This window comes from Chroicocephalus ridibundus, chromosome 4 (assembly GCF_963924245.1).
Source record: "Chroicocephalus ridibundus chromosome 4, bChrRid1.1, whole genome shotgun sequence".
Lineage (NCBI taxonomy): Eukaryota > Metazoa > Chordata > Aves > Charadriiformes > Laridae > Chroicocephalus > Chroicocephalus ridibundus.
Window position 1 is genome coordinate 52,138,328 of NC_086287.1, and position 21,922 is coordinate 52,160,249.

General features: G+C 41.1%; 1 protein-coding gene across 5 annotated transcripts in view; it reads left to right on the top strand.

Moving 5' to 3' along the window:
• Nucleotides 1-21,922, top strand: part of SLC1A2 (solute carrier family 1 member 2) — a 98,260-nt gene that overhangs the window by 44,518 nt on the left and 31,820 nt on the right. For all 5 annotated transcript variants that reach the window (XM_063332305.1, XM_063332304.1, XM_063332302.1 and 2 more), the window contains 4 exons: nucleotides 12,693-12,832; nucleotides 14,585-14,737; nucleotides 15,382-15,632; nucleotides 19,054-19,222. In XM_063332305.1, coding sequence (XP_063188375.1) covers nucleotides 12,703-12,832; nucleotides 14,585-14,737; nucleotides 15,382-15,632; nucleotides 19,054-19,222 — 703 coding nt within the window. In that variant the 5' untranslated portion in view covers nucleotides 12,693-12,702. The remainder of the gene's footprint in view (nucleotides 1-12,692; nucleotides 12,833-14,584; nucleotides 14,738-15,381; nucleotides 15,633-19,053; nucleotides 19,223-21,922) is intronic.

Genomic DNA, 21,922 nt, shown 5'->3' on the forward strand with positions numbered 1-21,922 from the left:
TTGGCAAACATCCCATGGAACTGAATGCATTTTTTAGTGAATTGGTTGCTTTTTATGAAGGTTATCTGAAGTCTAGTCAAACTTGGATCTATTTGTGCGCTTTGCAGTGTTTAGAGGAAAATACTGAAAATGTGAAAGGTCAGCTATCTCAGACTTTAGCCACTGGAAGTTGGAGAGGAGCTCTGATTTTTTTTTTTTTAGAACACTGTGCACCAATTCAGCCATGAGGGTTTATGTGGCCACTGGAAGCTTGTTCTGTGCAAGTGATGTCGTCCAAAATCACTGGTGTAGCTGCTTTCAGTGACAAAACCTGTGAGAATTTACTGCAGGGAAAAGAATTTAAAGAGCCATCACTCAAGAAATAAATTCATAGGAGAACTTGCATTTTGTTTCCCATTGTGAAAATGAAATTAATTCTTACTATCTATCTCAGAGCTCCTTGTTCAGTCTGCCTGTCTGTGAACTACTCTGAATTACATAAAAAAACCCCACACTTTTACTCTTTTTTGTCCCTAGCCAGCATGTCTAGGAGCTGCTACGTTTCTGGTCTTCTCACATTCTCACTGGCCTAGTATTTGCTCAGAGCCCTTGAAAACTATGTTAATTCCCAGTCATTTCATAGCCTTTTTCTTTGTGCTACCTGGCACACCCTGGGTAGAAGCAAATGCAAGATCATGATTTTACTTGTCATTGAGTTTCTGAGCATATAAGTATAATAATTTTTTGCACAAAGCACATCGTTATTATATCCTTTGCCATAATAATAACATGATTTATCCAGTAATTCTATTACTGTTCATCTCAGCCTCAGTACATAATTCTGGGGTAATGGAGCACGCAAGTTCCCAGGTTGTTATACCACTATAAAGCCCTATCAGAAATTTGTCAGATAAAAACGGTATTCCACGTATGCATCATTACATAAATTATCATCTTTATGGTAGGTATTATAATGTATGGTTAAAAACATAGTTTGTTTCCTTAGGCTCTGGATGATGGATAGAATACAATCCCTGTAGATAGAAATGCCCCTTGTTTATTCCAAACAAGATACAAACCAGCAGCCCTCCTTCCACAAAGAACTGATATCCCTTTAAGGTCTAAAATTTAGAGTAAATCTGAATCTTTATGATGTCATAGCAGGATTTGCTTTTTCAGGTTGATTAGGCTTGAGATTCAGGATCAGAAAAGCAGAGATAGTGAACAGTCAGAGCCAGAACTTCACAGAAATATGTCAGTGCCAAATTTAAAGACTTGTTAAAAAAAAAAGTTCATGTCCAGGTCCTGAGCTGATATGGATCAGAGGACTTGGCAAATTATGGAAGCTTTTTCTTTGTCAGCTAAAATGTGGGCAATATTACAAATTCTGTCTTCCTACAAACAACAGCAAATCTCTACCAAGGCAGTGTTATTTCACCCTGGAGATGTTCACAAGGAGAGGAGTATAAGTCTTGGGTCGCTCACTCCGCTTGGTAGGCTGGTCAGCACATGGAAATGCAAGAAGGACCTTTGGGTCTTTTAGGTATTTCTGTAAGGAGTGGATTTCTGATCACAAAAACTTTTGTCCTAGTAAAGTGCTGGGGATCTTCCTTACCAAGGACCATGGAAGTCCACAGGACACCTGTCTTGTGTGAGGTCTGGATAACTGCCTTGGCTTTGTTCTTAGGAACTGTAACATACTTTGTCATGCCACGAAATTAGAAAGTTAGTTAACTTGCTAATGTGCCTACACACAGGCACTCTGATGCACACTGTCTTTGAGGTGTTAAAATCAGTTTTTCATATGACCAGGTAAGAGATGGCCAAAGACACTCCTTTGTGGGGTCCCGGAGCCTGCAAAAGTTCATGGCTGCCCAGTGGAAGGATATCTGTAAAGCTTCCCTGTGGATCCCTAGCATCAGACCCACCACCTGGTGGGTAGAGAGTTGGCACTTTTGCAATTTAGTACATAAACTTCCATCTCTCTTCCTTTCAAACACCTAGGTGTTATCCTGATTGCTTTCTCCCTTGCCTACCTGACACTCCCAAAGCATTTCTAGTTCTGCAGTTACGTACTGGAATACTGTGTCCAGCTGTGGAGCCCTCAGCACAAGAAGGACATGGACCTGTTGGAGTGGGTCCAGAGGAGGGCCACGAAGATGATCAAAAGGCTGGAGCACCTCTCCTGTGATGACAGGCTGAGAGAGTTGGGGTTGTTCAGCCTGGAGAAGAGAAGGCTCCAGGGAGACCTTATAGCGGCCTTCCAGTACCTGAAGAGGGCCTACAAGAAAGCTGGGGAGGGGCTGTTTGCAAGGGCATGTAGCGATAGGACGAGGGGCAATGGTTTTAAACTAGAGCAGGGCAGGTTTAGATTAGACATTAGGAAGAAGTTCTTTACAATGAGGGTGGTGAGGCACTGGAACAGGTTGCCCAGAGAGGTGGGGAGGGACTCTTTATCAGGAAGTGTAGTGATAGGATGAGGGGTAACAGTATTAAACTGAAAGAGGGTAGATTTCAATTAGGTATTAGAAAGAAATGCTTTACTGTGAGGGTGGTGAGGCACTGGAACAGGTTGCCCAGAGAAGCTGTGAATGCCCCATCCCTGGAAGTGTTCAAGGCCAGGCTGGATGGGCCTTATGGGAGGTGTCCCTGCCCATTGGCAGGGGGCTTGGAACTAGATGCTCTTTAAGGTCCCTTCCAACCCAAACTATTCTGTGATTCTATATGATATGGAAAAGAAAATGAGTCCCTATGGAGAGGTTGCAGACTAAAGTTCACTGTTCATGGAACCCTGCACCATAAACCACATGAAGCCAGCAGATCACATTGAATCACAGTGGTTTTGTTAGAAAGAGGATAATTGTATTTTACACAAACAGGTACAGAGTCATAGAATCATAGAATGTGCTGGGTTGGAAGGGACCTTTAAAGGTCATCTAGAGCAACCCCCCTGCAGTAAGCAGGGACATCTTTAACTAGATCAGGTTGCTCAGAGCCTCATCAAGTCTGGCCTTGAATGTGTCCAGGAATGGGGCCTCCACCACCTCTCTGGGCAACCTGTTCCAGTGTCTCACCACCCTCATTGTGAAGAAACTTCTTCTTAATGTCTGATCTAAACCTACCCCACTCTAGTTTGAAACTATTACCCCTTGTCCTATGACTCTACTCCATGATAAAGAGTCCCTCCCCATCTTTCCTGTAGGCCCCCTTCAGGTACTGGAAGGCTGCTATAAGGTCTCCCTGGAGCCTTCTCTTCTCCAGGCTGAACAACCACAACTCTCTAAGCCTGTCTTCACAGGAGACGTGCTCCATCCCTCTGATCATCTTTGTGCCTGCTCTGCTGGACTTGTGCCAACAGATCCATGTCCTTCTGGACATATGCTATAATATGCTATGTAAAATCTACATTGCAAGTTAATAGGAGAAATCTTGCACAGGAAGAGGCTTTACCCACACACTGCAGTCTGTCTAAAGAGATTATTCAAAGCCATGTATGGGGACATAGACAGGGTGTGTGATTGTGAATAGAAAACAATTCCTTCCTGCCCAGCAGATCCATCACCTTTACTTCTCTTTCTTATTGTTCTGGTGTATTGCTGCAGCCCAGTTAATACATAAGTCAATACATAAATCAATCAGACATAAAGAGACACCAGGGAAAAAAAAAAAAAAAGAGAAGTCTCTGCTCCACTGTGGTAAGTATTTGTGGAAAGATATGTCAAAAAGGGACCATGTGCTTCTAAAAAAATATTTTCCTTTGATCTTGGTTTCAAATGGCCTCTGGACCTAGACTCAGAAGCTGGAGAAACTGTTAAAGAAGGCATTTAGTGAGCAGAAACCTCCTGCCAATTCTAACAGGTTTTTAAAAACGGAAACAAGTGGAGCCGAAGTTCAAAGACTGCAAACTCAGATAATGAAAAGTTGCTTTCCTAAATGGCCTCATGCAACAATATTTTAAAAAATAAGAATAAAGAGATGCATATAACTGCTAACTAATTCGGAGACAGGAGAGGATTCACACAGATCACTCTTCCCTGCAGGTTCAGTAAGGATGCTGCTGGTCAGCTATTTAAATATAGAATCATAGCATCATAGAATCATTGAGGTTGGAAAAGACCCTTAAGATGATTGAGTCCAACCGTGAAGCTAACACTACCAAGTCCATCACTAAACCATATCCCTAAGCACCACATCTACGTATCTTTTAAATACCTCCAGGGATGGTGACGCAACCACATCCCTGGGCAGCCTGTTCCAATGCTTGTCAACCCTTTCAGTGAAGCAGTTTTTCCTAATATCCAGTCTAAACCTCCCCTGGTGCAACTTGAGGCTGTTTCCTCTTGTCCTAACACTTGTTACCTGGGAGAAGAGACTGACCCCCAAGTCACTACAGCCTCCTTTCAGGTAGTTGTAGAGAGTGGAAAGGTCTCCCCTCGGTCTCCTTTTCTCCAGACTAAATAACCCCACTTCCCTCAGCAGCTTCTTATAGGACTGGTGCTGTAAACCTTTCACCAGCTTTGTTGCCCTTCTTGGGATGCACTCCAGCACCTCAATGTCTTTCTTGTAGCGAGGGGCCCAAAACTCAACACAGTATTTGAGGTGCAGCCTCACTGACGCTGAGTACAGTGATATGATTGCTCCCCTAGTCATGCTGGCCACACTACTTCTGATACAGGCCAGGATGCTGTTGGCCGCTTTGGCCACCTGCGCACACTGCTGGCTTATATTCAGCCAGCTGTCGACCAACACCCCCAGGTCCTTTTCCACTGAGCAGCTCTCCAGCCACTCTTCCCCACACCTGTAGTTCTGCATGAGGGTTGTTGTGACCCAAGTGCAGGACCCAGCACTTGGCCTTCCTGAATCTCATACCGTTGTCCTCGGCCCATCGATCCAGCCTGTCCAGAGCCTGTCCCTCTGTAGAGCCATCCTACCCTCAAACAGATCGACACTCTGACCCATCTGCAAACTTACTGAGGGTGCTCTCGATCCCTTTGTCCAGATCATTGATAAAGACATTAAACAGAACTGACCCCAATACTGAGCGCTGGAGCACACCACTTATGACCTGCCACCAACTGCATTTAACTCCATTCACCACAACGCTTTGGGCCCAGCCATCCAGACAGTTTTTTACCCAGTTTTTTTACCCAGTAAAGAGTATGCCCGTTCAAGCCAGGAGCAGCCAGTTTCTCTATGAGAATGCTGTGGGAATCGGTGTCAAAGGCTTTACAAAAGTCCAGGTAAACAACATCCACAGCCTTTTCCTCCACCACTAAGCAGGTCACCTTGTCATAGAGGGAGATCAGGTTAGTCAAGCAGGACATGTCTTTCATAAACCCGTGCTGAGTGGGCCTGATGACCTGGTTGTCCTGATATGATTATGATTAAACTCATTCATATGATAATGTTAAACTCACAGAACGTATACTAAATGCTAACTCAGAGGAAACAACATGATTTTAAGATGATCCAGGGAAAAAAGTTCTTCTCCTATTGCAAAAAGGCAAGTCATGCTTCAGGGTGTTGCTTGTAATACCAGTCCCCAGGTCAAATCAGGCTCTATGGTAAATGACTAAATCTCCACTCAGAATTCATTAATGTCTTACAAATTACAAGAAAAAGTCTACATAATGCAGTTAAAATTCAATAGACGGGCTTAGTGGCAGCAAGAGGCTTAAAATAAACCCCTTGTTAATGCAAACTAAAGCTTATGTTACTCTTGTTTGTAGTAGTTTTGTGTATTTGTTTTAATTTTTTTTTTATTTTTGTGGAGAGGCTGAGCCCTGACCACATATTTTATCGATGTAAAATACAGTGTTTTAACAACTGGACATCGCATCGCAGGAGTGATGCCAAAGCTAATGTATACTTTGCACAATAGAAGGATTTTAGCTGTTTCCCCTGCATGGCCTGTCATATTGTATCTGTATATCATGAGCTTTACTAGCTCCACTGTGGTTTGAAAAATATATCTAATCTAAGAAAATAAACCCCAACACTACAGCACATGCCACAGCACAGTGGAACAATATAGTCCCAGACTGTCTCCCAAAAGAAGCTCAGCAGCTATTGTCTTGATACAATTAATTAAAGCAGCAGACAACTCTATTTCAACTCAAACTAGAAGTTTCTTGTTAAACTGATGCTTTAGCCCTAATTTCACAAGAGTTGCTACAGATGAAGTAGACACTTTCCTAAATATGGGATAGGAGTAAGCTCATCATGTGGGGTGAGCAGATCCATACTCTCTCTTCCTGTCTTGAACATAGCACATGATCTTGAATCATCACGTGTTACAGTCTCTCTCCAGGGAAAGGAGAAGAGATACAACCCTGATCCAAGTCGTGCTGCTAACAAATATTCTTCAGGGCAGATTAAGCTCTCATTTACTCCCATGCAATTCCACTGATTGCTAGGACAAGCTCTGTCAATGAGGATTCACCAAGATTACTATGCACCAAACTTCATAATACTACTTTTTACTAAATTTGAATTTTCAACTGTGACTACATTTGAACCACCTGTCTGAGGTGGTTGTCGAGAAGACATTTGCAGCTCATTCACTTTTTAGTCTGAGGCCAAGAAAGCTAGTTCAACTTCTGACACGCACACACACCCACACACATCCCTTTTTATTTTTTTCCTTAGAAAGGCCAGTCCTCCTAGGCACAACTGAACAAGTACTGACATTTGTGCTTGCTGTTTACTCATTGCTTCACAAGAGAGCAGTGTTTGGTTTGACAGTAAACATCTAACTCAAGATATGTTCTTAGGCTCTGAACTGAAACCTAAGCCAATCTGTCCAAAGCTGTTTTCTCTCTTGCTACTTAGATTGAAGTAATTGCTACAAAACATAAACCAGTGTTTTTTTCAGTCAGTACTGCTCCCAGTGCTGTTCATCAATGACCTGGATGAGGGGACAGAGTGCACCCACAGCAAGTTTGCTGATGACACAAAGCTAGGAGGAGTGGCTGACACACCAGAAGGCTGTGCTGCCATACAGCAAGACCTGGACAGGCTGGAGAGTTGGGCAGAGAGGAATCTTATGAAATTCAATAAGGGCAAGTGTAGGGTGGTGCACCTGGGGAGGAATAACCCCATGCACCAGTACAGGTTGGGGGCTGACCTGCTGGAGAGCAGCTCTGTGGAAAGAGACCTGGGAGTCCTGGTGGACAACAGGATGACCATGAGCCAGCAGTGTGCCCTTGTGGCCAAGAAGGCCAATGGCATCCTGGGGTGCATCAAGAAGAGTGTGGCCAGCAGGTGGAGGGAGGTCATCCTCCCCCTCTACTCTGCCTTGGTGAGGCCGCATCTGGAGTACTGTGTCCAGTTCTGGGCTCCCCGGTTCAAGAGGGACAGGGAACTGCTGGAGAGGGTGCAGCAGAGAGCTACCAAGATGATGAGGGGACTGGAACACCTCTCTTATGAAGAAAGGCTGAGGGACTTGGGTCTTTTTAGTCTGGAAAAAAGACGACTGAGGGGGGACCTTATGAATGCTTATAAATACTTAAAGGATGGGTATCAGGAGGATGGGCCCAGGCTCTTTTCAGTGGTGCCCAGTGACAGGCCAAGAGGTAATGGGCACAAACTTGAGCATAGAAAGTTCCACCTAAACATGAGGAGGAACTTCTTTACCCTGAGGGTGGCAGAGCACTGGAACACGCTGCCCAGAGAGGTGGTGGAGTCTCCGTCTCTGGAGACATTCAAAACCCACCTGGATGCCTTCCTGTGCAACCTGCCCTAGGTCACCCTGCTGTGGCAGGGGGGTTGGACTTGATTATCTCCAGAGGTCCCTTCCAACCCCTATCATTCTGTGATTCTGTGATTCATGGTATTCCAGGAAGAAAATGCTATTTCCCTAAATCCTCCCTAAATACTTTGCTGAAACCCTGACTCTCTACTAAATAACCCTTAATAAACCTCAAAGAGCTATTTTGCCAGGTCCCAAAAATGTATCATTATTCACTGTCCTACTCTAAAATAGCCATTTGCTATGCTAACAAGAACCCCTCCTCTAAACAGCTCACCATCTCCCAGAACTAAAGACCAAATTAATTTCCAGGTAGTACTAACCAAAGCAGAGTTATTATACTGAGAATTACCTTCTTGATCAATTGACACAGCTGAAATACCTTATACAGATTAAACACTGTCGCTGCTAATTTACCCTGTCCACGGCATCTGTTTTCACCATGATCTTTGCCTACATTTTTCATTTAGATGCAAGATTATTTTTTCCCTCTAGTCTATACTCTAGGTTTATGCCAAACTGGATGAGTATTTGAGAGATGCAGAGTTCTTTCCCCATAACTGACTGAAAAGAAAGGGCCATTGTCACTCAAGCACTGTGTATGTAAATTGTTAACCTTTAACTTTTGTGAGGAAAGGAGTTATATTTGGTAACCAAGGAAAAGAAGCAAACAGTTTTTCCAACCTTTTAGGCCTAGTAACTTCAGTGGGAATATGAGAAGGAAAGAAGCAGTTGAAAAGAAATAGAACAGCAGATTTTCCCAGAGGGAGGTAAAATAAAACGTAAGAAAAATGCTTGGAGGAAATAGGAACAAAAAATCCCAAGGATGCTGGTGTTTTAATAACTTGTTTTCCTGCATTTTGACACCATTATGTGTAGCAACCAGCAAGAGAAACAGACTACAGCTTCAAAATTGCAAATTAACTCATATAGCACTGTATATCTCACATGAAAAACTAACTGTAAATATTTAGATAATCTAAATAATAATAAAATTATTATATAATTTTATAATATATTATATATATTATACATTATATATTTTTTATATATATGTATTTATATAATAAAAACCTGGTGCATAGTGTGGGGATGAGGGACAGTGGAAAGAGCAAGTAGCTAACTTCTTGATTATTCAGGCAAGAGGTTGTTTCTTTGCTTAAAAGGCAGTAAAATTGCAGTTTAATTTCTGTTAGTGCACTTACCTAATTGCCTTGGCAGAGTAGAGCATATTTGAAGTTGGTGAAAATACAGATTGTATTCACTTTGAGACACTACGGTACTCTCCTAAGGTGGATAAAAATAAATCTCCTGGGCTCAAAAGGGTTCCTCTCCTTTTCTAGGGATAAGTGCTGCCTCAAAAGGGAGAAGGATAGGTGATGTTGGGCTAGGCAGAAGATCATACTCAATCATTCAAAAGCCACCACATACATCTAGTTCTTGGTATGTGCTGTTTCATGTGACTACACATTCTCCAATATTTGGTTCATTTTTTTGTAAATCCTGTCAGTGTTTTCAAGTGCCTGTAGTTGGTAGAAAATATTATCTTCTTTGAAGGTCTCAGTTCTTAAAGCTCTCTGTGGGCCTATTTTGGAGCTTAACTGTTTGGCTTCTTGTCACTATGACATATGAAAATAATGAGCAGAATTAATTTATATTATCATCTTCTGGCTCCAGTGAAGTTAGACTAAAAGAGGTTTTGGTCTCATGGGTTTCAGATGAGCATTCAGAATGCTTCGTTTGTTTGAATAGCCGTAGAAGTTCAGTGTAGTGGAACAATGATTTATTTAACCAAGGTAATAATTTGCAAGTTTTGAAAGACCGCAAATGCTAAAATGCATTCTGCACGATTTTGTGGTACTTACCTATGCACAGAGGTGCCATTAACATAGAGATTGTATTAACAGCGTTCGGTTGCGTAGGAGGAGCTCACGTTGTTGGTACACTTCTGGCTTTGTGTTTGAGTCCCAGCACTGCACATGAGTTGGGGTGCAGTCAAGCTCCACTCTGTCATGCATTAATTTTTTCCTTCAGCAAGAAAATCTGAAGCACAAGAAAGCCTTATACATATTTAAACTCCTTCCCTGCATGCTTTAACATGGTACTGTGGCTTTCATGGTGTGGGTAAGCTGTGCATGTGAGCATGCACTAATGTGCACTAATGTCGGCAGAGGAGTGGGACACATTCCGGGGAATCTGGCTACATAAGGGCCCAGATTCTGCCCTAACTTACATCTGTGCATCTTCCACTGACTTCAGTAGGAACTTCTTGCGGTTATGTCATTATGTGACTGCAGGTTTCAGGTGCAAAACGTTCTGCATTCTGACAGAGCTAAATATCATTTACAAGATGCAAATAGAGGCACAAAAACAGCACAAGGAGGATGACTCAGTCCATAAGGCACAAGTTCATTTATATGATTCAGAGGTCAAACAGATTTTCATCTTCAAGTAATTAGATAGAAAATTTCTCATGCAAAATACTGGTTTTGTCATGTGCTACACAAGAAGCTTCTCTTATCCTTTGCAGAAGGTTTTTATTTCATTATTGTTTTCCCTCCTCTTCCCCACCACAACACACTCAAAAGCCTGGAACAATACTTTGTCTCTGGTCTGTGATAAAAATCTCATTGCTAAGAGCAGTGCTAACAATGCAAATGCTTAGATTTTTATCCTTTGTGGTAACATTTTTCATGTGGTATTAATCTGTCAACGCTTTTTGTAACAGATCTGCATGGTTAGCATTATTTCGGTATTGGGTCTTTTTCTTTAAAAAACACATACCAAGCAGAATTTCAGTCCATGCTGAAGGTTCACTTACGATCTTGAAGAACTGGAGAGTGTAAAACCCGTATTTTGCACTTGAGGGAAGCACACAATATGGTATTGAGTTCCTGGAAATTTAGGAATGTCCTTAAAGAGTTTCATGTCCTCGTTTCCTTCTCTTCTCAGAGGGTATTTGGATATCTACATTTTACATGGCTGAACTTTTGAAGATGATGGTTGTTACCATGCAAAAGCTCTGTGTTGTTTGACCACATCAGGCAGCACTTAGGAGTGGATGGGAATAGAAATAAGGCTTGAATACAAGAGCAGGACCAGAGGCCTGCTTCTGTATAGGAGGACTTATTTCAGCAATGGTGTCAGTGGAATGATACGCTTCCACTGTCTGTGAATTAGAGAAAAGGCCCGCAGATAGGGAAGCAGGTATTTGTGAGGTGGCTTTCCTTTGGAAGGTATGAAGCTATAGGCATGGCATCAGGTGGGAAAGGGTCCAGGAAACCGGACAAAATGTAGCCCAAAGCAAAATCCTAGAAGGACATGTAACATCATCAAGTGCTTCTGTTTACTGATCCATTCTGGTTCTGCCCAATCATTTCATAATGGCAGAGTCTCTAAGGTTTTCTTTTGAAATTCTTTCAGCTATCCATTTTTCAAAGTTTCAGAGGAATATATAATCAACCAACCTGTGGTGAATAATAGGTCTAAAAAAGTTATACGCTCATCTTCAGAATGCAAGTGAAACTAGATGTAATCCCCGGTTGCAAAGTTTGGATCCCAAGTCCCTTGATTTTGTGACACACTTCCATCAGTAATTTCACGGCTTTGTGGCCCATGTGCGTGAAAAATGCAAACATCTCATCTTTCTCATAATTCCTCAAATAACTGCTATACACATTGTCCCCTGGTTAATCCTTTTTTAACAACCAAATGTATTGGAAAGAAATGCCGTTTCACTTTGAAAGGGAAAATCATGAAATTATTTGCATCAAAATGTCTGAATTCTTGTCACGGGTCTAATCATAACTTTCTGTTGAGAAACTTTATGAAGACAACAAGCTACACTGTATATAACAAAAAAAAAAATTTGATTCCCTGGAAATGATTTAGTACTGAGAACATCGAAACTTTATATAGCTTTTCAGACTTGTTTTAGTTCTGTAGACCTCAGACTACTGTTGTAGAGGAAGATTTGGTTTCCTTTTTCTAAAATCTTGCCCTAGTATGGCAAGATCTCAAAAAATATATTTTCTTGATAATAAAAAATTTGTTCATTACCCATTTCTCATATTTAAGTAGACAGCCTTAACTTTTAAGGAAACTGTGTTTTACTTGTACTCATATTTTTAGTATTTTTTTCAAGTACATTTTAATATTTTGTATATGAAAAGGGAGTCTATTCCTAATGATCTCTCAGGCATTGAGAAAGTTAGAGGCAGGGCTTTCAAAGTCCTGCATTATGTGCATATCACTTACCCAAATATAAAATAGAGTTAGTCAAAAAACTTTTTCCTCTAAACACTGCCAGTTCAATGAAACCAAAGATTTTCTTGGGGAATGCATAGTTTTCTCACTAATTTTCAGTGGCAGTTGTTCAAGTCTCATTAGAACCAAGTTGAAAAAGATTCTTTTGACCTCAGCATTCTGACTATATTACAATAAAATGTTAATATTGAAGTGAAACATTTTGGGAAGATTAAACAAAATATTCTGGAATGCTTTATTTTGCAAATAAATCCTCATTTTTAAACCTTTTCCTGAATTGGAATTAAATAAGGTATTAAAATCTGCATTTTCCTGCTAATAGAAACTGTGTTCTTCAGCCGTCTCTCCTACTTAAGTAGACAGCCATGATCTGTGGGGAAGCTGAATTTTCCAGCTCAAGACCAATAGTTTAGCCCATGAGACAGCTGGGATGATATGTCATTCATTCTGTTTACATCTCCAGCATTTGAGAGATAACCACAAAAAATACTTTAAAGGCAACACCTTTAGAAAAAGAAACTATTGCTGTTTCAGAAACTTCTTCAGAGCAGTAAATATACAGTGTTTGTAAAATGTGGGTAGCAATGGAATATGCATCAGATTCCCCACTTACAGATGATGGAAGTAATCCAGACTTTCCTTTCACTTTTGGCATCTTGTGCTATAACTTTTACTTGTTTTTAATTTTTCATTCTAGTGCCAACAATATGCCTAAGCAAGTAGAAGTGCGGATGCATGAGAGTCATTTAAGTCCAGCGGAGCACAGATCCAGGAACATATGTGTGCAGTTCTGCCAGTCGCTCCACAGGAATCTGCTCCTGACTCTTACTGTATTCGGTAAGATACGTCTGCTGGTCTGGACATACTGTCTTTATCTGTATTTGCTCATGTAGCACCACAGACCCTGTCTGGGGTCATCGGCTGTTCCAGTAGAACAGCCAGAAAGTAAATAGGACTCCCATAGGCATTGTTGCCTTAGTTCAGGTGTGCAGGTTGTTACTGACACAACACAGAGCAACACGCCACTGAGATACATTCTATACCTGGTTTTGATTGGAGTGTGATCAAAGTCCCAAGGCCAGTCAGATCAGTGTCATTCGGTAGAACGAAATACACTACACATTTTTTCCTCTCAGTTACTTGAAAAAAAGATAAAAACTCTTCAAAATTTCTTTTCCTTCATCTTTTATCTTTCAGTTCACACTCCGCTGCTTTTAAGGTTTATCCCCCTCTCTGTAGCTGTAAGCCAGCGCTCCATGATCTCATCCTGAATGTTGCCTCTGGCTTTAGCAGCTTCCAAATATGGAACAGTTTGACATTTTATTGTGGTTTATTGGCTCTTTGCCTGTTTCTTTTTCACTCAAAGCCTAACAGCCAAATGCAACAAATTCATAGACATACTCTATTTTGTTATTGTTTGAAAGACCAGCTGCAACTGGTCTCGAGCTGCAAATTTCACATCCATATTTTTCAGCCTTCAAAACCCATACTGCTGAAGTGTTTAGATAGTATTTGCTTTGAATCATCTTTAGAAGGTGCCTGATGCAGTTCCAGAAAAAGTTTTAAAGACACATATATTTTCCATTGTATCAAACTGATACTTCAAAGAGTTATAGTTGCTGCAAATGGCAACTCAGGCTTTGCTGTCAATTTTTTATTACATTTGAGACTTGGGCTTGGGATCAGAAAAACAAAGACATCCTGAATGTAAACATAAAATATCCATTCACAAAGACCATGTTATGAAAGTAAACATGGCCTTTTTTTCCCTTAACAGCTTCAATCCTGAGAGAGGGGTTTAGGTGTTATCACTGTACAAATCCAAATAAGTGATGAAGGGATTGTTTGCGGTTTGAGAACGTTAGCACAAAGAGAAGGAGGCAGACCATCAAAGGGAAGGAGTAATAAATGAGTTCTAAGAATCAAGTTTTCTTCAATGGTAGGTGCCGTATTCCAGGTCAGGCAGTCCCTTCCAAAACCCCCCCCAAAACCAACCTTGAATCTGTTTTCCCTAACAGACTATTCTAGCTTTCCTGCAGGGTTTTTCTTAGGCTGTAAAATATCTACTTATGCTGACCTTGTTTTCAAGTGGTACCATTCTTATGCTGAGAGCTAGCTACTATGCTCCAAAGACCTGGGTACTAACCCTGGCTCTGCTGTCAGTACTGTATGGCCTTACATAAATCACTTCGACTCTTGCTGTCTCAATTTTGCCAGCTGTAGAACAGTGATGTGAATTATATTTGACTATCCCTCAATGTATTGCAAGGCCTATACAGTATTAGTAAACCTCAATAACATTGTGGCTTGCAGCAAATTTGTATTTGTAGAAGCAAAATAGTACATTAGGTGTAAGCTCAGCTGTCAGAAGATTCTGTATCAGGACTACTTCTCTTAATCATGAGATATGTGGTAAGCACGTTACAGTCTTGTATTAATCAGAAGGCTAAGCCTTCCAAAAATGTGTCTCTCTACCAAAAGTCAGCTGCTGTGTGCAACTGTTTTTCTTTTAGGCTGTTCTTACGTGTAATCAACGTGCATTCAGGTGTATTTATGTTACCTACCTGCTCTCTTTTATTCTTCTTCCAGGTGTCATCCTGGGTGCACTGTGTGGGGGTCTTCTTCGCCTAGCATCACCTATTGACCCTGATGTCATCATGTTAATAGCTTTCCCAGGAGATATACTTATGAGGATGCTAAAAATGCTGATCCTCCCTTTGATTATATCTAGTTTAATCACAGGTATGATCTATTAGCCATAAATACTTTAAGATCCTTGCTACAGATATCGCCTGGTTTGCTTTTTGTGATGTAGGAAGAATAATAGTGTGATTCTGTTAGGGATTTTTCACTTGCAGTGTGTATTTCAGAGTTAATTTCTGATTATCTTCATTGGCTTTGATATGTAGATGGTCAAGTGAGTTTATTTTCAGGCACATGCCCATATACTACCTTCCTGAACATCAGAAATTTCTTACTATGCTGTTTTACTTAATTCCTGGATTGGACCTTGCAAATAAGATGACATGACATTAGTGAGCCTCGCCTACTTAAAGCTGTGGTGTCAGCCAGACTATGACCTGTTTGCAGCAATCAAGGGCAAAAGATGGTATGATATCTTCTCTATTTTTCAATGCCTCCTCTGCAATTAGATGGAATCTTAAATGGTTTTCTTCAAATTAGTAGCACCAGACATTGTTCACATAAGAACTGGAGACAGAAGCTTCAGGAATCTATCTAGCGGTGAGCATATCACAAGGACAAAAGTAGGCACCTGTAGGCAGTCATTAAACTTTGCAAATTATAAAGGATTTTATTTGATGATTATTAAATTGGATATTGAGTCTCAATGTATTTTTTTGTTTCTTAAAATAAAACACCTGCAGGACTGTCCGGTTTAGATGCTAAAGCAAGTGGCCGATTGGGTACAAGAGCCATGATCTACTACATGTCCACCACTATAATTGCTGCTGTGCTGGGTGTGATTTTAGTTTTAGCCATCCATCCAGGGAATCCAAAACTCAAGAAACAGCTTGGTCAAGGGAAGAAGAATGATGAAGTATCTAGTCTGGATGCTTTCTTGGATTTGATCCGAAACCTGTTTCCTGAAAATCTAGTCCAAGCATGCTTTCAGCAGGTAAATACTTCTACTCCTTGGTAAATTTTTTACTTACCAGGGATGTCTATAAAGTTAATGCCATTGTTTAGGTGAATGACAGAAATGATGATGCTAAGAGAAATACAGGTCTTAAGTCTTGAGCAGGTAAGTGAAAGAACATTATTTATAGCTGCTTTGGTTTATGTTGCAGTTATTATTTAAATTCATAACTTTTTTTTAAAGAAGATGGTTTTTAGTTTTTTCCTCACTTTTTATACAATATATGTGGTCATGAATGCTGGCTTGGGCTGAACAGCTGATGAATTATGGGATCTTTCACCCAGGTTGAATTTGATCTTGGTTATTAGTTACAGAGCTGATGGTTCTGCAATGCCCCGTTTGTAATATATGGATGATCTTAATTCCAGCTGGTCGACAGTGGAAGCCAAAACCCAAACCTCTCATAACTTCTATTGCTGTATTAGGAGTCCAGACTAGGTAGGGATAATACCATGAAGTGGCTGACCCACCTACAGGTGGCCCCATCAGGCCAGGTTTGAAGCATGCTGGGAAAGAAGGATGCTTGCACCGTGTGTTTCTTGCTCTGTAGGTAGATATTTTTGTCTAAAAACTTTTTACCAATGCTTAATCAAAACAGCTTCACTTTGAGGGGTAAAATAAATGAAAAATGCATGCTTTCAATTTTCTGTTTAAGCATATTTCTTTTCTGTAAGGTGCTTTTCCATACAGCTAAAGTTTTTGCCAATAATGCAGACCTTTTTTTTATTATTATTATTTTGATGAAACAGCGTTGGTTGCCAAACCTGTTCTTAAGTGTTCCTATGTGAAATTGCATTGTAGCTGGAGCTGGGGTTACGGCCAAAGAATGAAGTGAAGTGAAGGGAGAAGAGGCCATGCAGGGTGGAAGAATGGAGGGCAACCTAAACTGTGAAAAGTGCTTGGATTGCTTCACTTATTCCATGGACTTCCACATAAAAACACATAGTCCTTGGAGGTTTAAAGAGAGAACATTAAAGAATGTTCTCAGTGTTTCCAAATCATCATGGGAATGTCAGTCATGTGATCAAACTGCGGGTGGCTAAACATCACATGTAATGTGAAATGTATTTTTGCAAAACTAAGTGAGGGGAGAACAGGGTGCTTATGTTTTTTTCTTCCTTTCCCTCGTTTGAACCGTGGAAGAGAGGAGAATTAGATTACTGGACGGTTGAAAGTGGTCATATATCTCGACAAAGGGACAGAAAGTGGAAGAAAGAAGAATTAAGCTACGCATGTCAGATAGTTTTCTTGGGACGTTAATATTGCTTTTCCAGGGTGTGATATATCAATGTTCAGGTCACTTCACTAGTTACGGATCACCAATGCCATTGATTGTTTTTTAAACTTAGTCAAAAAAGGTACTGAGCTTTTTGCTTTCCAGTGTGTGATTTTACCAGATTCCAAGCTAATTGCAAGTGAAAGCTTCTGCCACAAAGCCACCTTTCATTTGCAAAGTCATGCTCCTTCCTAGATGGAACTTGTGCCTTCTATTATCCCTTAACTACTCAGTAGAGAGTTAGGCTTTACTTGTCTCTTTATTTAGAAGGAAAATTGACTGCTTTTAGTGGTGTCAGCATATATTTTCTCTTCTCACATTTATACAGACTCTCTCAGTGAGCATTCAGTGTCTCCACGTTGCCTTGGGAGGAAGCAATTTTTTGCAGAAATCCTGTGAAGAATGATTTTGAAGGGTGCACAGCAATGGTACTGTGTAGCCGTGGTCTGTGGGGAAGTTTTCTTGCATTCCCTTTTGACCAGGCAGAAAGCAACGATGAGATTTGCCTGCAATTTTGAGACAGTTCATTTGCAAACTGCACTCTGAACCATCATGGGATTTCAGGATCTCTTGAATTTTTGTGTGGTCCGTGAGAAAGTCTTAATTTATAATGAAAACTGCTATTCCAGCAGAGACCTAAGATGTGCCATGGAAGAGAATGACACTATCGTCTATAAATATGACAGTGACATTTAAATTGTTTTCTGGCCTGAGATGTTGTTGTCAGAATCTAAACTTGCTTTTAGGCTCAGCATTTTTAGTGACTGTGGCCTTGTGCAAAGAAGGGCTGAAGACCTTTGACTTAAGTGACTGTAGTGGAATTTGTGAGTGTGTAGTCTAATGTTATTAATTTCTATGACTCTGTTCTTACAATCTGGATACCTCACATACATAAAAAAAATACTGTGTTGACAGCATCGCTCAGATAAAGTTTAACTCTGAAAATGTGCAGGAATGTTCAGTTGTTCAGGACAACTAAAGAGTTTCTCATACAAAGCTATTTAAGTTTTCTTTCTACATCCCCCTCTCTAGATTTAGAGAGCAGGTTTTGAGAGAAAAGACGTACAGTACTTTAAAATCTTATGGTTTTAAAATATATGGATTGAATCTGGATCATCATCCATAGTACTACAATGTCCATCTCAACAGGAAAGAGGTGCAAATGTTCTTTGAAAGGCTAATGCACCATTTCTGATGCCTTGCTCAAACATGTTTCTAGGAACAAGGAAGGTAGGGAGCAGATGGAAAACCATGGCAAACTGCTCATAGCTTCCTGACTATTTTCCCTGTTCCAGAGCCGTGAAGAAGGGGGAAAGGTTCAAGGTGTGAAGTGAGAGGAAAACATCCCTTCTAAAAGCAGCAAGTCACAGATCTCTCTTTTTCCACTCCTTCCTCCCTTTTTTCCTAGCCATAAACTCAAGTCCATTTCGCTCCCTACCATTCCTTCCCAGGTTTCCCTTTACCCTGCCTTTCATGTGCCAGAAGGGGTCCAGATCCATCCAGATGCTAATGTCTTCTTTTTTGAATTGGCAAGATTTAATAGGTATCTGGCAGCTTTGATGATTTTTCTGTTATCTGTCGCTCATAATTAGAGAGCTCAGGGGACCGTGCGTATTCCATTTTGAGCTCTCTCAGTCACCAAGTGAAGTGTTGGATTCAAGTTAACCATCAAACCAACTATGATAACTTCAGCTGGGCAGACCATCCTGAATAACAAGCCTTACTGATGCTGTGACTGATCTTAGAAGTGCCTGGCTTCTGGTGCTAAATAAATGGTATCAACATGTAACATACAATCTGTGAAGCACCATTTGTGAACCATCTGTATAAAGGGACTAATGATCGGCAAAAGGTTACATTGTAGTTGTAAGGAACAAGTAATTGCCGTTTTCATACTAGAATCATGAGAAATACTCTCAGGACTTTGTGACACTTGGAAATATTGAAAAGCAAACTTATTTTTGGAGGAGGGGGTAAGAGGTAGTGGAATGCATATCTAATCGTTTAAACATATAGTTCCCTGGAATGTCAAGTGAAGACTCTTTTTCTTATTATTTCCTGATCTCCCTTATGGATTAGATTCACTCTGTTTACATTCTCATCCTCCCTTTTTATTGCGTTCAGATCCAGACTGTCACCAAGAAAGTGCTGGTGCCACCACCCATTGAAGAACCGCCTAATGTCACAGACTCTGCTTTTGCTATGATGAATGAGACAGTGCGTGAAGCACCACCGGAAGCCCAGCTGGTCATTAAGAAGGGACTTGAATTTAAGGATGGCATGAATGTCCTGGGTAGGAAAAATTTTTGCCTGTCAAATATGTATGTTATATGTATGACACAGTTTTGGCTGTGACTGGGTAACCAATGTTGCATGATCTGCTCTTCAGTTCAAGTTTAGTCTCCCCAAATAATCATCAAAGATTATCAATTATTGGCTGCCCATTGGTCTCTGAGGTGAAAATCTAATAGTTTTACTAGAAATATGACTGTATCACAGAAACAATCAAGTGAATTATTCTGGATTGGCACCTTTGCAGGTATTAATTGGAGTACGGTGGGGAGGCACGTAGGAGGTACCCAAAATATCCTTTCATCCTGGAAGCAGACTACCTAGACTAATACTAACACATATTGGCAAAACAGTATGGGGGAGAACTTCAAGGGCCAGTGCTTTACCCACCCCCCGACGAATTCGAGCTCAGTTGTTTCCAGTAGGTGTCTCATGCATGGTGAACTAGAATTTGGCTTGAGGCAGAGCCTGAAGTGAGAGGTGGGGTGTTAACTGCACCACCCAAAAAAAATCCCAGAGAGGCTTGACACAGCTCTGAGTCACAACTCCCTCATTTTTTCATCTTGGCTGCTGACCTTTACCAGCTACAAATTATGAATAACTGCCATCATGCCATCCTGTCTGGACAAGCCAGCAAGTGGGGGTGGTACGAAGGCTTTGCCTATCTCCTACCCCTTCCTGAAGCACCTGTTTGGACTGGGGCAGGGGCATGGGGGAGCAAAGAGCTGCCACACCACTTTTATTTTCTCCTCTGTGCCTAGACTCACTGTTTGTCAGCCCAGAGAGGAGTGCACCCCCTCACCTTCTTACTTTCTTGACGTTGGTGAAGTTAGCCATAAATTAGCCCTCAATTTGTGGCCTCATTGGCACGCCTATGCTTGAAGATACACATACGCTGTGATAGCATGTCCAGGCTGACACCTGTGTTTATAGGTGTCATCCTCAAACTGGGACAGTATCTAAACCACTGCTTTGTCTAACCATCACTTTTTAGGAGCAAACGGCCCGTTATAGACTCCTTACAGCTGATGAGCTGCTCCTGCTGACGCAGTGGCTGCTGTGCGGGCAGAACTTTTCCAGGCGTTGGTGGGTTGGTTGGGAGTGGCTGCTTTGCTTATATGTAGGGGAGATAGCATCAGTAAGCTGATCAGGGATGATTTGTTTCTCTGTGAAACAGCCTGATCTACAAGAGCCAGGAGCCACTGTATTCTGTCTGCCTCCACAACTCCTCCTTCCGTTCAACATCTGTGGGCAGAGGAGCCACTTCCTTTCAAAGCTGCAAATTGGCATTTTGCACCCTGCGTGAGGCAGCAGCTCGTTGCTCATGCTGTTACCCTCACCTTCTTTTTTCTCTCCTGGAGCTCTGCTTATGCATGAAAATGAAACAGTATTTCTAATGTGAGAGATGCATTACATTTAGTACTCGACTTGTTTCGTGCAGGCTCTGTCATGGATAAGAAAAGAACTAGAAGGCTGAATACAATTCCTACAGAAAGGGAATACACAGTTTAGGTAGGGGATTTGCTGTAGTATTTTAACCACTGACTCTCAAATGTTGCAGAGTTATTTCGTTTGGTTTGGTGTAGTTTGGTTTTGAATGAAGAAGTGAAAATGTTGGGCAAATTCCTGCAAATGTGAACCAACCCGACTCTTATGACTAATGTAGCAGCTCGTTTGGAATTAATGAACAAAACCACCTACTAACATTTTCTGATGCAGAGTCTGAATTCCAGGAAGTTACTTGGTCTTTGACTGAAAAGCTTCTCATCATACTATGATTTCTCCATGCTCTGCAGCACACAAACATACACTTCACTTCCCTATTCAAGGGACTCAACAAAGATAGCTTTATGCTATAGAATGAGAATGACTTTATATCCAGGAGATTGGATTAAAAAAAAAAAAAAAGGAAGAAATTGCTAAACCCAGTGTGAGGATATGGGACAGCCTGTCTTTTCCCAGAGCTGAAATTCCCTTCGCTTGAATGCTTTTGTGTCCTCATGGGTTTTTCCTTTGGAATTACCCAACTGAGTTCACATTTGTTACTGAACTCATATCATGACTGAAAGTTTAGCTTCAAAGGATGGCTGAAGTTTCAAACAATCTATCACTATCAGTTAATAAACCCACTCTGGGCACTGAAAATTGCCGGATAGTAAAGCTTAGCATTGGAGACACAGCTCCAAAGTAATACATGACAGATGCACTAAATTGGTTTTTCACACTGATAGTCCAATACTCCAGACTTTCACACCTTAGCATTTAAATTTAGGAGCCAAATGTTACTCACATTGAATTCTATGATTATGTATCCACTGATAGCTGGTTTCAGTGTGGTTAGTCTGTTTAATGGGAGTTCTGTGGTTTAGCTTAAAGTGCAATACCCACCTTCTCCTCCCACCCCCACCTTCTTCATTTAACTGGAATACTCCTGGCCTGTAAAAGTTATGTTCTGGGGCAACTTTTGCCTTTCTCTGTACTCCAGGACTGACTAGTCTGTAGGCTGAATCTGTCAAGGGACTTCCGTAAAGCTTGGGAAAAACACTCCTGGTCTCTAGTGACTGTTTTAGCAACAAAGCAGAGTCATGATATGGCGCTGTGCGGCCTCTCCCACTTGCCAGGGGCTATGAGGTTTCTAATAATTGCATAGCACTGAGAAAATTACGCTATAGGTATTTTTTTGATGATCAGATCAATTCAG